The 13,925-nt window shown below is 37.0% G+C and overlaps 1 protein-coding gene across 1 annotated transcript in view; it reads right to left on the reverse strand.

Moving 5' to 3' along the window:
• LOC150078878 (RAB11-binding protein RELCH homolog) overlaps window positions 1-13,925 on the reverse strand; it is a 450,480-nt gene that overhangs the window by 82,293 nt on the left and 354,262 nt on the right. Inside the window, exon 19 of the mRNA XM_090382879.1 lies at window positions 12,796-12,978. Coding sequence (XP_090239005.1) covers window positions 12,796-12,978 — 183 coding nt within the window. The remainder of the gene's footprint in view (window positions 1-12,795; window positions 12,979-13,925) is intronic.

Below are 13,925 nucleotides of genomic sequence, written 5' to 3' on the forward strand. Positions count from 1 at the left end.
GGATTTTATCCCAGAAATTAAAAAAAAGAAGATTTTTTTTTTTTTTTTTAATGTGAACCCCAAACACGAGAGGTATTAGAACCTATAGTACTTAGTACTGTGCATGGGTTTTTTTTTTTTTTTTTTTATGAAAACCCCAAACACGAAAGGTATCGAAACCTATAGTACTTAGTACCGTGCATGGGTTGAAGGATAAGTATGAGGGGAGGGGGATGCCGGAAACTTTGCTCTGGTTGGTTGGAGGTTGAGAAGACGAAAGAAGATATTTGTTGACATTGGACTTGTAGACATTGGAACTTCTGTAGATTGTAGTTTTCAGGAAATACGTATGAAGGAAGGTTGTTCCAGAAACCGGCAGTTGAATGAATAAATGAGAAAGATGAAAAGTTGGTTCTGTGGGTTTGAAGTTGGACAGTAAATGGATGTTGGCTGGTGGCAGCACGAGTTCGGACTGTTTTGAAAGAGAGAGCGGGAATTATAGAAGCCAATTCAGAAGAACAGTGCCCATGGAAGTATCTGTAGAAGAGGCATGCAGCAGAAACAGTACGTCTATGGGACAGCGAGTGGATAGACTCTGTTAGAGATGAATCATTAATTAACCTAACTGCCATATTCTGAATGGAATCAACAAGCCTGAGAGAGGTTTTTGGGGGCACCGCCCCAGATGTGGAAACAATATTCCATGGTAGGGTGGATTTGTGATTTGTACAGCGTGAACAGCTGTTTTGAAGAAAAGTAACGCCGAGAGCGAAAGAGAAAACCAAGTTTTTTAGATGCCGAAGAAGCAATATTTGTAATGTGCTTGTGCCAAGAGAGATTAGAAGTCAGGGTAATTCCCAAAAGAGATATATCATTTTGCCTAGAAATCGGAGTGTCACCAAAGATAAGCATAGAAACAGAAGAATCCTTTTTGCGAGATATAAGACAAGACTGAGTTTTAGAAGGGTTGAAATCAATTAAGTTGTCTTTGCCCCACTGGAGAATTACCTGAAGATCGGCATTTAAGGAATTGGTAGCAGATTTTCGAGAAGTTGAAGCTGATTGAACAGGACAAGGTTTCTCAAAATGGAAAGTGGAATGCAATGTGTTATCATCGGCAAAACTATGGATAAGATTTCCAGTCAATGGAAGAAGGTCATTAATATACAAGTGGAAAAGAGTGGGGGAAAGAACTAAACCTTGGGGAAAACCGGCATTAGTGGAGAAGTTAGAACAGAGAGCCATCTACCATCAATCTCAGTGAGCGATCAGAGAGAAAACTGGATAACCAATTACTAAAAACAGTTGGCAAACCATAAGATGGAAGCTTGTTTAGAAGACCTTTATGTCAAATATGATCAAAAGCCTTTGAGATGTCAAGAATAACTACTTGTGTTTCACCGAACCTTTCCATCGAATTAGTCCATAAATGGGTAACGTAAGCTAGAATATCACCAGTGGATCGACACTGACAGAATCCATACTGGCGATCGTTGATCAGACGGAATAGTTAGTTTAAGAGTTGGCGGTTAATTGATTTCTCCATTACTTTAGAAAGAGTAGAAGTAATTGCAATGGGACGATAATTGGATGGGAGGGATTTGTCACCCTTTTTAGGAACTAGCTGGATATGAGCAAATTTTCAAGCAGAAGGAAAAACACCTTTGGAATAAGAAAGTGAAAAAAGGCAGCAAAGAATAGGAATAAGTTCAGGAGCACAGGTTTTGAGAACAACAGAAGAAATATCCTCAGGACCTGGAGCTTTCTTAGCATCAAGATTCACCAAAATCCTTCTGATATCCTTTTGACGGAAGACCACAGGAGGCATTGAATGGAGCGTGTTGGGAATCGTGGGAGGTGTTTTACCAAGATCATTAATACATGAGCTGGAAGAAAAATGGGATGCTAGCAGGTCACCTTTATCCTTGGCTGAAGTGACAACAGAACCATCTGGTTTGGACAGAGGTGGGAGCAGAGATGGGCAAAAGTTGCGGCCAATAGCTTTGGCAGGAGACCAGAATGCTCGGCTACCATTATGCAAAATGGGGAGCATTCAAAGAACTTATCTTGGAAGCTACTAGGCTTTACATACCAACTAAGAAATTTGTTCAAGGTTTAGGCCTAAATGGATGTCAGATGAACTGATGAGGCATATGGCAGAGAAGAAACATGCATAGGATACATACAAATTAACACATGACACAGAAGCCTATGATAGATACAAGTTGATCTGTAACCAAGTTACAAAGGAGGTTAGGCAGGCGAAGGCAGATTACGAGAAATCTTTGGCAAGGGATGCAAAGAAAAACAGCAAAGAGTTCTTTACTTATGTAAACTCTAGAAGGAAGGGGATGAATCAGATTGGTCCACTTGATATCGATGGGTCAACTGTTGATGATCCTGCTCAGGTAGCTAACAAACTAAATGAATATTTTGCATCCACATTCACACATGAGGAGTTATTTAGCGAGGGGAAAGCCAGAGGTGTATTCAACTCTAGCAGTAAGCTAGAGAATCTTGTAACTGAGAGTAAAGTGGAGGACAAATTGTTGAAGATAAACACAAGAGAGGCACCCGGGGTGGATGGGATCTATCCAGTTATATTAAAGGAGGCAGCAAAGGAAGTAAGCAAACCCTTAGCTATAATTATGAGAGCTTCCTTGGACTCAGAGGAGGTACCCACAGACTGGAAATGTGCAAATGTGACCCCAATTCACAAAGGAGGATTAAAGGCTGACACAAGTAATTATAGACCTGTGAGTTTAACTTCTGTTCCAGGAAAATTAATGGAGGCACTGGTTAAAGAAACACTGCAGGATCATCTAGACAAGACTTCAGTTATAGCTCGGACACAGCATGGTTTTGTTAAGGGGAAGTCTTGCCTGACCAATTTGATTGGATACTATGATGCAGTCACAAAGGAACTGCATGCAGGGAATAACTTTGATATTATGTACTTGGATCTTAGAAAGGCTTTTGATACTGTTGCACATGGAAGACTGCTGCACAAATTGGAGCAGTGTGACATTGGAGGCAAATTGCTGCTGTGGATAAAGGGGTGGCTGAGGGGGAGAAGACAGAGAGTGGTAATCAATGGACACTGCTTGTCGTGGACTAATGTTATTAGTGGAGTCCCTCAGGGCTCAGTGTTGGGTCCATTATTGTTTTCTGTATTTATAAATGATATTGATGATGGTATATCAAGCTTAATGTCGAAGTTTGCAGACTGTACAAAGGTAGGCAGGGTTGTCAAGGACACTACTGACACTATGCTGCTGCAACAGGATCTGGAAAGGTTGAGCAGATGGGCCGAGAGGTGGCAAATGAAGTTTAACATTGACAAATGTAAAGTACTACACATGGGAAACAGCAACCCCAGAACAACATATCAACTCTGTGGTACTGCACTGACAGTGGTAGAGAATGAGAGGGACCTGGGGGTGGTTGTGCAGGCAGATATGAAGTTCTCTGAGCAGTGCAGACGGGCTGCAAGAGTAGCTCATGGTGTATTGTCAATGATATATAGGAATTTTTCTGGCCGGGATAAGGAGGTGATTATTCCCTTGTATAAGGCAATGGTCAGGCCACACCTAGAGTACTGTATACAGGTCTGGAGGCCTCATTTCAGGAAGGATGTAGAGCTGCTGGAACGAGTACAGAGAAGGGCAACAAGATTAGTGAATGGAACAAAGGGGTGCTCTTACGAAGAAAGGCTTAAGTTTTGCAAATTACAGTGTCTGGAGACTAGGCACCAGCGAGGTGATCTGATAGAGGTGTATAAAGCCTTGAATGGTTTGAGCATGCTCAATGCTGATGGGATTCTTCCTCTCGCTCAGAATAATCACCTGAGAGGGCATAAATTCAAATTGAGGAAAGACAGATGTAGGATAGACGTGCGGAAATTTGCCTTTAGACAGCGGGTGGTTGGTTGGTGGAACAGACTTCCATCCCTTGTCGTGGAAGTTGATAGCATAAGTAAGTTTAAGGCTCAGCTGGACAGGTATTTTGAACGAACAGAGGGGTGAAGTGGAAGTGGTTTTTTTTTTTTTTTTGGCTGATGCTGCATAAGCTTGCTTTCTTGCATCAAATGCCTCTACTAATGCTAAATGCTAATGCTAAATTAGGGCAAGAAGCAAGTTTTCTACTCTTAGCCTGTTCAAACACTAGTTTGGACTGATTAATAACTGCTTTACAATTGTTGCAAGCTTTGGTGTAGGCAGAAAATGAAACTGAAGAATCAGAAACAAGCCAATTACGATATGCAACATTCTTCTCTTGAACAGCCTTAGCACATTTATTGGAAAACCAAGGTTTAGATAAAGGACGAGATTTTAAAGTAGAGTGTGGGATAAAAGATTCCATTCCTGCAAGAATAATTTCACTGACACGATCTGAGCAAACGTTGACATCAGAAGTTTTGAAACAGTAATCCGACCAAGGAAAAGAAGAAAAGAAGTCTCGCAGGTCATCCCATTTTGCATTCTTGTAATGCCAAACAACACGAGGTTGGGAATAGCCATGAGATAAAGGTTCCATTGGAGAAGAGACAATCACCAAGTTGTGATCTGAAGTGCCTAAAGGACCTCTCACTTCGACCATGTACTTAGAAGGGTTGTTTGCGAGAAAAAGATCAAGCGTATTGGCTGTATGATTAGGATTGTCCGGGAGGCCCCCGTAGCCTAGTGGTCAGGCGCGCAGGTGCATAAGTACACGTGCCTTGAGTGACCGGGGTTCAAGCCCGTGACTGCTGAATACGGTGCTGTTTCTTGTATTCTGTCTATCTTGTTAACTCCTCTGACTGTTTGGTCGTCCCGGAGTATAAACAGAAAATTTATTTATTTATTATTATTCTTGTAGGTAAATGAACAATCTGTGCTAGGTCATTAGTAATTGCAAAAGCCTCAGCATCTCGACCTGCTGGGTCTGTGTGACTAGAAAACGGAAGCTAGTTGGAGTTGTGAACATTAAAACCAGCAAGGAAAATTACCTCACTGTTAGGAAAGTTGGACTGGAGAAAGTCAAGTTGCAAAGAGAGGAAGTCAAAGAGCTCCAAGTGATTAGTGGAGTTGGGAGAATGGTAGAGACAACAGATGAATTTGACACAATGAGATAGAGAGATTTTAAGCCAGAGAAGATCAAAGAGAGGAGATTGCTAAGCTGACAGGGAATATCAGAACGGACATATGCACAAGTACCACCTTTGAGGCGAAAGGAATCATACACCGAATAATTTGGGCATCTGAGATGAGCAGTAGTTGAATCAACCGATAACTGAGATTCTGTCAGAAAAAGTACATGGGGTTTGGCAGACTGCAAGTGGAAATGGACATCGTTGAGATTAGAATTGAGACCATGTATATTTGTGAAATGAATTAGGAAGTGTTTGAGAGAGTGAAATGAATTTGGAAGTGTTTAAAAAGTGTGTGGGACATGCTGTATGAAGTAGTGAAATTTTTGGATATGGCGTACACGTGGTAAGAATAGAGGAAGATATAGCAAGATTATACACTAGCTGCTCCAGAAGCCTCCTAGAGAGTTACCAACAGGTTCGGTCCGGTGTACTTACTAGCGGCCGGCCTGTTAACACCGTTTTAGAGCTGTACCCTCGAAATGTAAGGAATATTGGATCTCGCCATGATGTTCATCATAACCTCAAAAGTCATCAATCATACTGCACGATGGAAGAGATAGGGAAGGGTTGACCGGAACTTAGCTCTAGAGACTAAACATGGGGACCACCACTTTAAGCCTCCAATAAGCAAAGTGGTGGTATTTCACAGTTTGATGAGAATCATCTACCACCTAGTACTGCCTGGTAACATAGAGGGGCGGCGTTCCTCCATGTGGTGTGGGCGCCACACTTCGGTGATAAAACGGTGACCCTGGGTGATAAAATCTTTTATCTATAACTAGTGCATGGAGGTTATACCCAGGATTACTAACAGTCGCCATCGTGAAGGTGCAATGTGCTCCTATTTGGATATTGAGGTAACTCTCATATTTATTATTATAATTAAGAGAAGGGAGATAGATTGAGATTTTCATCTCTTAGTATTTTAGATTCTTACAACTAAAGAATGTGGTGCATTTAAATAAGTTATCTACCCTGACTACAAACATGCTTGATTGAGCAGAATATTTAATAAAAGTTCAAGGGACTTAATTTTCTGGTTCTGAAATGACGAAGTCTGCTGAAAGGTAAAAACCTGATTATTTTCTTGGTACACATCTTCTAACGTTAACTTAAACTTTGCCTAATAAAAGTAAGAATATTTCATTTCATTTTCGTTATAGATAAAATTAGATAGTATGAATCAGAGCTGTAATACTCAATACGTTCTACATTGATATTAATATATCATTAATAATATTACAGCTCTGATTCATACTATCTAGAGGAAGGAAAATCGTTTTGAATATTTTCGCTAGATTCTTTTTAATTTTTAATTGCATTAAATTGGTTTTTAATTTTTTTTTTTTTTACTCTAATGTAAGTTTTGGATTTTTTCGTTTTAATTTCTGGAGGGCATCATACGGAAGTGTTTTACGTACTATATTGAGGTAAACTCCTCTTATTATTTTACAAATGTTATAGATAAAAGAAAATCTTTTATTTATAAGTGAAACCATGAGAAAGGAACCAATATATTTTAAGTGAAAGTATACAAATAAGTTAATGTGAAACTATATTTTTTGTGACAAGTTTTGAATTTGGAGGGGGCGGGAGACATAACTCTTAGGACTGTCTGCTTAACTACATGTTGGATGCACCCCCATAGTAGAATGTCTGTGGGTTGGAGATAGGCTAAAATGTTCATGTGCACATCAGCCATTTTCGCCATGTAATTCTTGGTTGGAATGGTTTTTTGATTTCCCGAAATATTTCTTCAGTCATAGTAGGCACTTCTTTGTAAGTTTCCATCTGATAAACAGAACGCAAAATTCTAATTATTCAGCAGTAATGAACAAATTACTTCAGCTAGATGCCATGTCTTTCTAACAATCATCATCTTCTCCATTTGGTGATGTAAATCATATTCACTCATAATTTTGCCATTACATTCAACTTTCATTTTCCACTTATTTTCTTATTTACTCTAGGTATGCTCTAGATATCATTTTCTATATAATCTGATGTATCAAACTACTTTATCATTTCTTTCATATTTTTGTAAAAGTCGTCAGTCTTAATATATGATATTAAGACTGACAAACTTGACGATAATTAAGCCTTGTGTATCTGTTGTATACACAAGGCTTAGATTATCACCACATTAAGGTTTCATGACATCATAATGAAACGTATATATTAACAGCTTAGAAATATTTAAAATACACATTCCAACGTAAATAGGTTTATCTAAAGTTACTAAATTTACTTTTTTTTTTTTATATGAACTGCACATAAATTTTTAACCTTATTTTCATTGCAAAGCATCAAATCTCAAAATTTAATTTAATTGGAATCATCTAACTCAAATTAAAAGACTTAGATATTGATCGATTCTTCAATAAAAGAATTAAAAAAAAAAAAAAAAAAAAAAAAAAAACACAATATGAGGACAAAAATAACTGTTACCTTATCTAGTGACAAAAAAAAATACTTTTAAAGTATTTTTATCACCAGATAGAGTTAAAATAAAATAACCATGGAAAATATTTCATCACTTAATAATAATAAAAAAATTAATTTATAAAGGTATGAAAAAACGTTGGAAAAAATAAATAAGTTCATATGATTGATTTTGAAAACATTTAAATATTAATTTCATACATATACTGTTTTTAATTATAATGACATAAAATATTTTTTAATTTTCAGTAGTTTATTTTAAGAAAATGAATGATTTTAAGAGGAAAGGAGGTGTTTTTTTAGATCGTTTGGTTTTTTTTTGCATTTGTAAAACTAAATTTGTCCTAGAATTTATGTTTTCTACATACTACTCATGATTCTCTCTCTTTGGATTTTTTTTTTTTTTTTTATATATCCAGGTGTAGCAGGTCCCACATTTTTTTTTTTTTTGACACTGTTTTTAAAGGTAACAATCCAGATCTGTTTTGTCCATATTACATAGTTGTTTCAATCAGTTTTTCTCTGTTGATAAGTGACCTTTAATCTTCTGGAAATTTTTAAGCAGTAGGCTGATAGCGGAAGCATTGGTTATGGGAAATGTTGCAAGAAAGCAATCTTGACATAGCATCAGCCAAGAAAGCAAAAAAAAAAAAAAAACAGTTCGCTCCATTCCCGCCAAGAATTTTTCTAGTTCTCCCTTGAATTTATTCAACCCATTCACTTACATAACAACAGATGGAAGACTGTTCCAACAACCAACCACCTGCTGGCTGAAGGTAAACTTCCACACACCGATCCTGCAACCACTCTGGGGATAATTGTGCAGTCAGATATGAAGTTTTCTGAGCAGTGCAGACAGGCTGCCAGAGTAGGTCATGGGGTCTTGTCAATGATATACAGGAATTTTGCTAGTAGGGATAAGGAGGTGATTATCCCTTTGTATAAGGTATGGTCAGGCCATGCCTTGAGTACTGCATACAGGTGTGGAGGCCTCATTTTAGGAAAGATGTAGAGTTGCTAGAATGAGTACAGAGAAGGGCGACAAGATTGGTGAGGGGAACGAAGGGACCCTCTTACCAAGAAAGGCTTAAGTCCTGCAAACTGCAGTGTCTGGAGACTATGCACCTGTGAAGTGATCGACTGAGGTGTATAAGGCCTTGAATGGGTTGAGCAGGCTCAATGCTGATGGGATTCTTCCTCTTGTTCAGATTATAAACCTGAGGGGGCATAAATTCAAATTGAGGAAAAACAGTTCTAGAATAGATGTGCTGAAATTTGCCTTTAGCCAGCAGGTAGTTGATTGCTGGAACAAACTTCCATCTGTCATTGTGGAAGTTGATAGCTTAAACAAATTCAAGCAAGAACTGGAAAAAGTTTTTGAGTGAATGGATGTGCAAAATGTTTTTTTTTTTTTTTTTTTGCTGATGCTGTATATACTTGTTTTCTTGCAATATTATGCCTCTTCTAATGCTAATTCTGTGCTGTCTTTTCTGCAGAGAACACAGATATAACAAAGGCAGTCATGTTAATTAATGATCTATCTCTTACAAAATCTCTTCAATCTGTCTCACAGACATTCGGTTCCTGCTGCATGCTTTTTCCATAGATACTTCCAAGTGCATCTTCTTCTGAACTGACATGTGTAATTGTCCCACTCTCATCCAAACCAGTCTGAACACATGCCACAACCAGCAGCATCCATTCACTCTCCATCTTCGAACTCACAGAACCAACTTTTCCACTTCATTTATTCCTCTACTTCTGTTTTCTGTAAAATCTTTCTTTCACATGTATTTCCCAAAAATTACAATCTATAGAAATTCAAGACTAATGTAATGAAGTATATTTTTCCTTCCTCAACTTTCAAACATAGATGTTACTATGTAATATAAGTTCCAACCTTTTGTATTTGGAGTTTTTATAAATAAATAAATAAATAAAATAAAACATAAATAAATAATGCATTAACTAGTATCTCTAATTTTGGTTTTCTTTAAAGTGGTGCAAAAACCTTTAATTTTTTTATGATTTTTTCTTATCTTTTGTATTGTCTTTCTTACACCTAATTCATCTGTTTGATTCCCATCGTTTACAGAATGGTGAAGCATTACTTAATTTGGGGAGTTGGTTAAATGGAGATTAGTTGAGAGGGCTTCTATTGTGTTAACAAAATTAAGGAAATTCATCTAATGGAAGCTGCATTAAAAACTACAAAAGCTGGTGTCAAATAGAAAACACCATTTTGGGCACTAGATATAAAAAAAGAAGTCTGCAATACTCATATGGCACTGCTTTTTTTTTGTAAACAATGCTACTACAGCACTTATCCTGGATATGTGTTCTCCAAAAACTGGAATATTCATGGCCAATCTCATCTGTTTGTCAAAAAAAAAAAAAAAAAAAACCACACTGCATGCTCCTCATAACAAAGTGGTTTTTTTGTGTGTGTGTTGGGGAAGGGGGCAAGGGGTGATGCATTACATTCTTTCTTCAGTGTATTTCATCTACTAACAAAATTTCAAGAAATTCTCTCTACGTTATGAAGTTCTGAAAACAGTGTTACCATTCATCTGTAATTTGTGTACAAAACACACACTACTCGTAATGCACTGTTTTCTGAAATTTGTATTGTTATAAAAAAATTTAATGAAGCAGAATAAAAAAAAAAAAAAATTACTATTGCAATTATTAATAAATATTTTAGTTTGAAAACTAGCCAGTATTACTAAATTGGGGGGGGGGGGGCTGTGAGGAAATATTTTCATATATGCTGGTGGTATGCCACTGTGTGCTGCTTTTAAAATGGAGATCCCTCAGAGCCCACATGCTCAGGTGCATAACAATTCCTTGGGGGAGATAGTTTAAGAGTTAATCATTAAATGAACTAATAATGATTTGCCCCATCTCTTCCATCAGAGTACAACTGATGTCTTTTGAGGGTATGTTGGGCATCATAACGAGATCCAATATTCCCTATTTTTTGAGGGTATGGCTCTAAAATGATTTTTGCAGGCTGACTGCTAGATAGTCCACCAGATTGAACACTCTAGGAGGAATCTGGATCAGCTAGTTTATAATCCTGCTATAATCAGACTGCGATTGGAGGGAGTGTGAGTAGTGTGTAGTATTTGGGAGGGGTCACTGTAAAGGATATGTTATGTTAAGGAGCTGAGTATATTCTTGCTATGTATATGCAATATCAAAAATTTCATTACTTCATACAAAATGTCCCTCCCACTTTTACTTTACTACTGAATACTATATCATGAATAGTCAAACTAATAGAACAAACCTAACTGCAAAAAGATCTAAACCTCTCAAAAAACTTCCTCATTCATTTTGCAAATATGTGGTCTGAGTTCCAATCTTGATGATGTCAATTTACTTTTTCTGACAGAATCCCAATTATTAGTTGTTTCAACCACTGCTCATCTCAGTTGTCATAATTATTCACTGTATGATTCCTTTTGATCCAAAGGAATCATATATTTGCTCTGATATTCCTTGTCAGAGAAATAGTAATGGTTTAAAATCTCACTACCCTATTCTGTCAAGTTCATCTGCTGCCTCTATTCTTCACCCAGTTCCACTAATCACTTGGAACGCTTTGAATTCCTTTCTTTGAAACCTGACTTTCTCCACTCCAACTTTCCTAACGGCTAGAGGTAATTTTCCTCGGACATTTCAACACTCAAAACTTCAGGTTGAAATGCTGAGGCTTTTGCAATTACTAATGATCTCAGAAAGATTATTAATTTATCTACTAGAACAGTGGACAATCCTAACAAAATGCCTAACACTCTTGAACTTTTCCTCATGAGCAATCCTTCAAAGTATATGGCTGAGGTGAGTGGTTGTCCTATAGATTTTTTTTTTTTTTTTTTTTATGAAAACCCCAAACACGAAAGGTATCAAAACCTATAGTACTTAGTACCGTGCATGGGTTGAAGGAGGAGTATGGGGGGAGGGGGGATGTCGGAAACTTTGCTCTAGAGACTAAACATGGGTTTCACCACTTCAAGCCTCCAATAAGCAAAGTGGTGGTATTTCACCGGTTGATGAAAGTCATCTACCACCTATGAGATGCCTCAGATTACAACATTGTGATAGTCCCGTCTCCAACAGAAACTTTTTCTCATGGCCATTCTCAGCCTCTTGTTGTTCGGCATTACAAGAATATGACATAGGACGACCTGAGAGATTTCTATTCTTTTTTCCTTGGTTGGATTACTGTTTTAAATATTATTCTGATGTCAACATTTGCTCAGATAATGTCAGTGATATTATTCTTGTAGGGATGAAACCCTTTATTCCACAGTCCACCTTAAAATCTTGTCCTTTATATAAACTTTCATTTTCCAATAAGTATGCTAAAGATGTTCGAGATAAGAATGCTGAATATCACAATTGGCTTAAATCCATATCTCTGGGATGATTTTCAGCCTATACTAAAGCTTGCAACAATTGCAAAACAAGTACGAGTCCAAACTAGATTTTGAACATGCTAAGAGTAGAAAACTTGCTTCTTGTCCAAATGTAGTTGAGCATTCTAGTCTCTTGTGAAATGCTACTTGGCTGCAACTTTTGCCCAGCTATGTTAAAACCTGATGGTTCTATTGCCTCCTCAGCTAAAGGTAAAGTGGTTTTATTAGCATCCTACTTTTCTTCTAACTTTTGTATTGATGATCCAGGTAAGCTACCTCCTATCATTCCCAGTACACTCCACTCACTGTCTCCTATGGTCTTCTGTCAAAAGTATGTCAGAATTTTTGAACAATCTTGATGCCAAGAAAGCTCCAGCTCCTGATGATATTTCTCCACTTGTTCTCAAAATCAGTGCCCCCCTGAGCTTATTCCTGTTCTGTGTCATTTTTTTACACTTTCTTAATACACTGATGTTTTTCCTTCTGTTGGAAATTTGCTCTTATCTAGGCAGTTCCTAAAAAGGGTGACAAATCCATTCCATCCAATTATTGTCCAATTTCAAGTACTTCTACTCTTTTCAAGGTAATGGAGAAATTCACTAAACACCAATTCCTAAACTATCTCAAAACATTCCATCTTATCAATGATCACCAATATAGATTCCATCAATGTTGATCCACTGGTGACCTTTTGATTACTTTATGCATATAATAACTTAGGTTTACTTGATGTGTGTGTATTTAATATTTTGAATTCATGGATATAATTCAATCATAATGATAATTAAAAAAATATATATATATATTATACCTACTCACATTTCTGGATCACTTGCTAATGTAACTAGTGCAGGTGTAACTCTTGTTCTAAGGAGGTTTTCACTGACAACACTAACTAGTATTTCAAGCAACCTTCCAGATGTAGCCCTTACAAGTGGTGATGTATGAACAACACCATTCCAAAACACAAACAAAAGTGTCTCATGATAAACACCACTGAAGCTGAAAAATATTAAAATTTACAGAAATACATATATCCATAAAACAAGTTTCAATCTAAATCAATGAGAAACAAATCTATAAAAATTAGAATAACTTCACAAAGTCGTTCATAACCTGCTATAAAATAGTATTAAGCCAGCAGCATTAAAACTTGCTGTAGTGTTAATATAATGGACACTAATAATAATATGGATTTGAACAGAAAATACATACTACTTAATATTAAAGCCATGAACTTCAATTTTTGCCAATGCTGTGTTACAGCATTGGCAAAAAATTTAACTCTTAGTTCAGGCAGATCAAAAGTGCTAGCAAATACATGGTGAACTAAAACATTGATTGAACAGATTACTTGGGGGTAAGGCCTGTTTCTGATTTGTCCAATCAAAAGCAATACATATACAAAGGGAGGGAGGGGGTTAAAAAAGATTTGTATTCACCGAGAAGTAGTTGACAGAAAAATGAATTTTTTTTTGTTTAATACTTTGAAATCTCTATAGCACCCACAAACATTTTGGTTTTGATCTGGCTAATTCATTTTTTTTCTTTGCAGCGCTGAACGAATTGTGTCACAATGGACAAAGTGGAATGCAGATCAGTGACTTCGTTCCTCTTTCTGCAAGGAAACCCAAAACAATCCATGAAGAAATTGTTGCTGTTTATGGAGAAGGCTGCCCAGGTTACAGTATTGTTGTTGCTGCACATTGGTATAAACAATTCAAACCTCAGTGCATGATGAAGAAATCCCACAATTCCAAGCCACTGCTGTAACAGAAGAGTGTTACAAAATTTGAGGCATTAATTCTGGAAGATTGACATATTAGAGTCAAAGAACAAGCTGCAGAGCTCCAAACTAGTAGGGTGTGATAAGAACATCATCTATCAATAGTTGCATATGAGTAAAGTGTCTGCTAGATGGGTTCCCAGACTTTCAACACCTAACCAGA

This window comes from Mastigoproctus giganteus, chromosome 10 (assembly GCF_048544385.1).
Source record: "Mastigoproctus giganteus isolate SK-2022 chromosome 10, ASM4854438v1, whole genome shotgun sequence".
Taxonomy (NCBI): domain Eukaryota; kingdom Metazoa; phylum Arthropoda; class Arachnida; order Uropygi; family Thelyphonidae; genus Mastigoproctus; species Mastigoproctus giganteus.